Source organism: Sabethes cyaneus, chromosome 1, assembly GCF_943734655.1.
Source record: "Sabethes cyaneus chromosome 1, idSabCyanKW18_F2, whole genome shotgun sequence".
Classification (NCBI taxonomy): Eukaryota; Metazoa; Arthropoda; class Insecta; order Diptera; family Culicidae; genus Sabethes; species Sabethes cyaneus.
Window position 1 is genome coordinate 29,346,126 of NC_071353.1, and position 7,991 is coordinate 29,354,116.

At 42.2% G+C, this 7,991-nt stretch overlaps 1 protein-coding gene across 3 annotated transcripts in view; it reads left to right on the forward strand.

Moving 5' to 3' along the window:
* The window catches only part of LOC128732953 (sodium-coupled monocarboxylate transporter 1), a 75,933-nt gene extending 68,168 nt beyond the window's left edge, over positions 1-7,765 (forward strand). For all 3 annotated transcript variants that reach the window (XM_053826435.1, XM_053826436.1, XM_053826434.1), the window contains exons 2-5: positions 5,325-5,680; positions 5,753-6,063; positions 6,123-6,880; positions 6,937-7,765. In XM_053826435.1, the coding sequence (XP_053682410.1) occupies positions 5,325-5,680; positions 5,753-6,063; positions 6,123-6,880; positions 6,937-7,485 (1,974 nt within the window). In that variant the 3' untranslated portion in view covers positions 7,486-7,765. The remainder of the gene's footprint in view (positions 1-5,324; positions 5,681-5,752; positions 6,064-6,122; positions 6,881-6,936) is intronic.
* The last annotated feature ends 226 nt before the right edge of the window (positions 7,766-7,991 follow it).

Consider the following 7,991-nt stretch of genomic DNA (forward strand, 5'->3'; position numbering starts at 1 on the left):
GCAGATGTTCGAAAAAAAAACACATTTTTCACTGCATGTCACCACAAGGGGGATTGGTCAGTCCTTACAAAACTTTGGGAAATTGAATGTGAGGTCGGAATAAGCAATTATACCACATTTGGTTAAAATTGGGGGTGGTCGATTATAAGTTACAAGGGATATGAACACTTGAGAGGGGATGACCCCTATATAACCTTGAAAATTGAGTTTAGTAAGAAACGCTAGGCAGAATATCTTAAAACCTTCTTTAAATTATTTGTTTTGACCAATATTAACATCCGGTGATGAGAAATCAGAGATGCATGAAAGTTAAATAATAAGTAGGGGAACTGAGGATAAAATGCCAAGTCGGGGGAAATGCACCACTGTAACTTTTTACGCATACTTACATAATTTCTAACAGCTGTTAAGATGCCAACCACTTTAATTTTATATTATAGACCCGTGTAAATTATATAAGCTTTCTAAGTTATGTAAATTCTATGAAACATCCAAAATACATCACAAAGGCGCGTTTTGCCCCGACTGGGCATTTTATCCACAGTTTCCTTACTATCAAACACAGCGTGAACCCTGCAATACATGCTTTTTCGTAGCTAGAAGGGCAGTTGAAAGTTGCAATCCGAGGTTTGACGCGGCTTTAAGATTGAAGATGGCGGCTGGAGGCTGACACCGTGGTATGAACATGCTCATAGTACGGATTACATTAAACGGGAATGGCTATAATAACACAAAAATCCTACTTTTTCGTCGTTTTGAAAGTCAAGATGGCAGACTTGAACTTCAAAATGGCACCAACATCGATCTTTGACTTCTAATAACCTTGAAAATTTTATGCGAAATGGTAAATCACCATTTTGCTCTTCCAATCCATTCCATTTGTACTTGCACAAAAGACATCAAACATCGTCTTCTAACAGTCCGCCTCATTGTAGAAAAGTTTGTGTTGCAGGGTTGGTGGACGGCTAAATAATGTATAAGATAGACCCCATAGTAGTCCTTAACCTCTTACCCAGTAACTCACATCTCTACTTCCTCATGGTACCAGTTGAAATATGAGCAACCTTAGCGGAGATCGGATAACCAACGCCGGTGGAAACTAAGGTCGGAACAGGAATGGAGGCACTTTATAGTTTTGGCACCTAAGAAGGCAGTCCGAGACTCGGTAGCGGCATCGACCTAGGCGACGAAACAAGGACAACGTATGGAAACTTGATACTTGAAACTGCAGATTGTTGAATTTCGCAAATGGCGACCGGGTGCTGCTCGAACAGTTGAAACCCCGTAAACTCGGCATCGTCGCTCTGCAGGAAATCGATCGCAAAGGAGAGAAAGTTTGGATGATTCGCGGCGTAAAGAGTCAGTTTTATTAAAGCGGTGGCAATACTAACTAACTGGCAAGGCTGGAGGTAATGTACGACAGTTGCCACGGCACAACGACAGTCGCCACGGCACAACGAGATTGTCAGCGGGGATATGAGCGCCCAGGTCGGTAAGGAAGAATTGTATAGACCGGTGATATGACTGCATAGAGTGCACACCGACACGAACGATAACGTGATCCGAAGTACCTTTTCCCACGCAAATATATCCACAAAATCACCAGGAGATCAATTGATTTACGTGCAATGAACCAGATTTACAACTTTCTCATAAATGGCAGACTCTAATATTATGAACATATGTTTTCTGCGAGGTACGGGTATTAACTCTGGCCATTACTTAGTAGCAGTATATGTGCGCTCAAAACTGTCAACCGCATACCGGACACGTCAAAGCCGTCCTCCTCGGCTGACCATCAGGCAGCTAGATAACCCGCAATCTCCCGAGAACTATACACGAATACTGGATGAAGCACTGCCTTCTTTCTAGGAGTTATTGCTTGGAAAAATTAGTGAGAACTTTGCCGAATACCGATAAGCAAGGAACCAGTTGACCACGATCCTGAACAGTAGCACCAAAAGGAGGACAGAAAGTGTGAAACAATTTTTCCGAGCTAATGACGCTAATGAAGTTTTACGAGAAAATGAACCAAACTTGACAGGGCTACACACCAAAACCTGACAGGTGCAGGGACGTACGAGGGAATCTCATCACAAACGAGCGCGAGGTGGTCGACAGACGGAAGCAGGTGTACGATTACGATGAATCCTTTAATAGTGAAGTTGCAGAAGGAGGCAGAACGAAAGTTAACTTAGGAATGCCCACGGAAGATAGTAATGTCCCAGCACCAGCAAGATGTCAAACGAGAATCGGGCTGCTAAAGACCAACAAAGCCGCTATTAAGGACCGCCTATCGGCAGAACTTTATAGACATGGTCGAGAAACGCTGGCAACGGCTCTATAGTGGGTTATTTTCAAGATTTTAGTGGTGGAGGAGATACCGGAGAGAATGGATGGAAGCAGTGCTCCCATCTACAAAAGCGATGATCGGCTTGACTGCTGCAAATATCGCTGCATAACGCTGGTAACCGACGCCTAAAAGGTACTCTCTCAGATCCTGTTACGCCGGTTATCACCGACAGCATAAGGTTTCGTAGGAAATTATCAGGCGGGCTTCATGGAGGCTTGCGCAACTAAGAGCCAGATTTTGACTACGCTGATCTTGTAGAAATGTTGGGATTGATTTTAAGGCAGCATACGATACAGTGGTTCGAGATCAGCTATGGCGGATAATGCACGAACACGGTTTCGCGCATAAACTAAATTGGATCAGAGCTAAATTGGATCGAGTGGTGTGTTTCATGTGAATTTCGGGGACACTCTCGAGTCCCTTCGAGACGCGATAAGAATTAAGACAAGGTGACAGCTTATCCTGCATGTAAACGTCTTTATGACTTGAACCTTCTTTATCGACTGACTTCGCAGACTTATTAGAGTACAGGGGACAATTACGGGGTAAATCTAGTGGCCAACTAAACATTTCCATTCCAGTCCATTTTTCTTCAAAAATGATGTCGCCCAGAACAAAGTAACAGCTACAGGGCGATGATCACCGACCTTATTGTACCACAATTGAGTACCCTTTATGTAGGGGAGCTGTAGTTTTAACAAAACGGCGCATTATATCACCTCGCGTGTACCACATTTGACTTAGCAGCATGAGCATGACCATGAGCATAAACAACCACACGCATCGTGGTTGCACCGATCTGAGCTAATGAAGTTGCACAGAGCCGATGCACAATTATTCAGTAGCTACGACTTTACAAATCAATTACGGTACAGGCCATGTCCTTGTGGTTGTTAGGGAAGGGAAGGATTGTTAACATTTATTACCATCTGACCACAACGTCTTGAATAAAATGAATAAAATAGGTTAGTTCAACATACGCTGTTGAAGCCGAGTTTACCTCTGCATCTCCACGAATGTCACAGGAAGAACGATTGTGTTAGTATGATAGGGTATGATCAGATTTGGATTCATTGTGGTATGTGATGCGATCGCGTGTGCCATATTTGATTTATTGAAAAAATTGTTTGATGAATGAAGAACTTCGTGTAATGAACCCGTAACTTAGTCTCCAAGATCATGCGATTTAACACCTTTGGACTATTTTTTGTGGGGTTATGTGGAGTCACTGATCTACGTCGATAAGCCACAGACGATTGACGCCTTGAAAGCAGACCTTTTGACAAGCACCGCTCGTTAGTAGCAGGGTTGTATGCCTCACCGGATGTTTTATTTAATAATTGAACGCCGAGTTGGTGCTGTGTGTTGAGAATCTTCCTAAGATAGAAGAAGTCCGAACGCTGTGCTTTGGTCTTTGGCTCAGCACAACACCGGTTAGCATGGTGTCATCAAATGCATGCATGATTTCTTGCTTCATTATTTGCTATCTAATACATTCATATTTGGTGTACGTGACTGAGCTAAGCTGCTAGAAAACTTGGACTAGGTACTCAGGCTTCGTATTAGAACTCCGCACTCTTGTTCGGAATGCCCCGTTAGGCACGGTGTCGTTCACAAGCTGTTACAACTTACAAGACAACCTACATATTTATGAACAACAGTGGGTGTCTTGAATGCGAAAGAATAAGATAGCCGCGTTCTGGTACGGTGTCGCACGGTGCGCCCAAATACATACAGGACCATACAAAAGAAATTTACTCCGAGGATTCGAGGAACATTTTAGCACGGCTCGTAGTGCGTTGCGTGCTTCCACAAGTCTGCTTGGAAGGCAAAAATGTAAGCGAAAATGGAACTTTCCAATAAGATTTCCTTCGTATCAGTAAAGGTTTCGAATAAAATTAGCAAAGAATAATTGTTTGAATGAACTTAAATTCATGGCAATTAATAGTGTTATTACTTCCCTTTCAAATTCTAAGTCTCTATAAACAGCATCCTGTTTGTAATGAGTTAAAATTCATTTCTTTCATCTTTCTTATATCAAATTGTCAACAAATCTCTTTTACATATCAAAATGGTAAATCGATTCAAGTCGCACTCCGCTTTCGCGATAATAAAGAGGCTTTCGATAAGACGCATCAATCAACAGAGCTCTTCATAAAAATAGACTAACCACTATACAATAAGTTCCCAATCAGGCAGACACGTAGCAAAATTATAATAGACTGTGGTGTCCCTACGTATAATAACCTTTGAAATGGTTACATCTAAATTCTAATGCGTTATGCTAAAGAACTATCATTATCGACATTTCTAGATATTTAAAAGCGGTTATAATAACTATGACGTAACGTATATAGTTGATTTACTTTAACGATTGTTATTGCAGTTAAAAACCGTAATAATCGACGTGCGACATTCGGTTTTATTCTTATTCTGTTTGCCGCTATACAGCGCACCACCTGCAACGTAGTTGCGACACACAGAACAAGAAGAAAACCGAATGTCGCACGTCGATTATTACGGTTTTCAACTGCAACAGCAATATTATAGTTATAATAATTGTAGGTAGTTAGATCACACAGCAATTAAGCTGAGTTGTTATAAAAGTGATAACATTTTTGTTAGTAACAAATGATACATACTACTAGATTCTGTTACGATCTTGATATATTTTTCTCTGATTTTTGAATCAATGCGTGTCATATAACACACTTATCGGTTGTAAAATACTGTTCTTGAAGCCTTGTGGTTAGCGGGGTTGATCAGCTAATTCTTAAATGGCAATTATGGAGTTGACTCACGATCAAGTCCAAAGTTTTTTCGCTACGGAAATTTTCTCGACTGGTTGAATGATCTAGTACACCAACAATCCAACGACTCCAAGATTTATTGTCTTACTTTTTCAAATATGTTTTAAACTTTTGCACAAATAACCTAATATTTTTTTATTTTCCACCCTTTCATTTTCCAGATGTCCCGCGGTTTCACTGACCTGCTGTGGGACTACGCAGTGTTCGCGGTGTTCATAGTTTTCTCGACGCTGGTACCGCTCTGGGGTCGCTTCTTCGGCAAGAAGGAGAAAACCAAAGCGGACTATGTGTTCGGCGTCGGCACGATTTCGATGGGCGCCATGATGCTGTCGATAGCCCGGGGGACGCTCGGTGTACGGTCGTTTCTCGGCTATCCGAGCGAACTGTTCTACCGGGGTTCCGCCATGTGGGAAACACTGTACGGAATGGTAACGGCCTACCCGATTGTGTGCTTCGTGTTCATTCCGGTTTATTTTAACCTCGGAGTGACATCGGTGTATCAGTATTTAGATTTACGGTATGATAGCAATCCTTTAGCTAAATGAGATATCTAATCCCTAATTGGAATTGTTTTGTTTTGGTTTAATAGATTCAACAGCCGATTGGTACGATGTCTAGCATCAGGAACATACATCATTCGATCGCTACTGAATTTGGGCGTAACCGTGTACACACCAACGGTAGCACTGAATACCGTGATAGGCATCCCGTACTGGGCCTCACTACTAGGGATCTCAGTTATCAGTATTATCTTCAACATACTAGGAGGACTGAAAGCTGCCATTACGGCCGATGTAATACAGGGAGTTACTATGATCCTAATATCCATAGCGATCATTATCCAATCAATGGTGACGGTTGGTGGTTTCGGGGAAATATTTACAATCCCAGCGGAACATGGTAGGTATCACGGGTCCTATTCTTATTAGATATGAAAATAACCGGAATTGTTGTTGCAGGCCGCCTGAATTTCTTTAACTTTACTGGCGATTTTACGATCCGCGTGGACACGACTTCTGCCTGGCTGGGGCAGCTTTTCATGTCGCTGAGTATCTTCGGATGCCAACAGAACTTTGTGCAGCGATATTTAAGCATGAACACATTCAAAGATGTTCGTCGGACGCTGTTGAGCAACATACCGGTTGTGATCGCATTGTTTTCACTTGCTTGGATTGTCGGAATGGGTGTCTTCTCTGTCTACGCCAACTGCGATCCAATGGCCGCTGGCTACACTAACAAAATGGACGAAATTTTACCGTTTTTCGTTGAGGATAAGTTTTCCTACCTGCCCGGAGTGTTGGGAATTTTCATGGCATCGCTTTTCAACGGTGCTCTGAGCTTAAACGTATCCAACTTGAACTCGCTGGCAACGGTTACTTGGGAGGATTTTCTGTCACAATTACCACGGTTCAAAGGAATTGGTGACAAGCAACAGTTGAACATAATCAAGTTTATCGGTTCAATCTATGGAGTTATGGTTATGGGGGTCGGTTTTACTGTTGGTCTGCTCTCTGGCGTAATTGAGAGCAGCATGCTGATGACCTCGGCTACATCTGGACCACTGCTGGGAGTTTTCCTATTGGCAATGTTGGTTCCCGTGGCCAACTGGAAGGGAGCGGCTTGTGGAATGATTGTTTCGCATATCGTCACCTTATGGATTACCTTTGGCAGCTTGACTGTCGATAAGGAAACCATTTTGATGCCAACTTCGATAGAGGTAAGCAAAAGTCTTTCGAAAACAGAACACTCAATAATATTTTGTTTTGATTTTAGGGCTGTACAAATGAAACTTTCTCATCCGGCATTTTGAAACCGACTAAATCGTGGCTGCTCGCCAACACTCCGCTGGAAATTGAATCTGACTTTTCCTACTTGGATACAGCTCGTGATGCTGAATCCTCTGCGTCGCAAGGTTTTCTAGAATCTCTGTACTCGGTGTCATATATGTACTACAGCTTGATCGGCACCTTCATCACTGTTGTTGTCGGAACCATCGTCAGTTATTTGACGTCTCACAGAGACGATGCGTATGACCACAAACTACTTCACCCGGCAATTTACCGCTTAAGTTTGATGCTCCCCGGTAAAGAGCGTCGTTATGTGAACAATTCCGACATTCGGCCGAAGGTATTGGCAGCCCCCAAGGTACCGGTGTATAAGCAGGAACAGGACAACCTAGGATTTGAAAATACACCCAGTGATAACAAACCGGAAGTGTTTGTCGTAAATCTGACCAGCAATGAGAAAGTTGGCGAAACACAACGCATTCCCGTGGAGGTATACCGCAAGCTGGATGAAAATCTTATCGAAGTTAGGACGTGAGGTCGGCTGCGAAAGATTATCATTGGCTGAAATCGCAGCTCATTGAGTTTATCATTCGCTCGTTATAAGACCAGTAGAACGTGAAAGACTGTGATAAGACGTAAGCTAGATGTTTATAAGATGACTTCCATTACGCAGGATGCAGCTGTTACAGTTACAGCTAGGGTAGATAAGTTATTCCTAGAGTTATTCTGACAAGCCTGTTTCCCACTAAGTAAATGTGTCTACTGTTATGCTTAGAAAATAGCTAATATTATTTAGTAATAAAAGGCCAGATTGTAACCGCTAGATTTTTTTATTTCATTTGTTTTTCCTGTGGTAAAATTCTACTTGGATTAATGGATAGAAAACACTCAATTTCTACTATTTTCCCTGAAAGCTTTATTAGATAAATGTTTTTATAAACTGCACGAGCTGCTGCACAACGAGCCCATCACCACCTATGGGCCGAAAAAAGCAATTAGTAGTTACGCGATTCTGAATGAAGGCTTGGACTTTACTCTAAT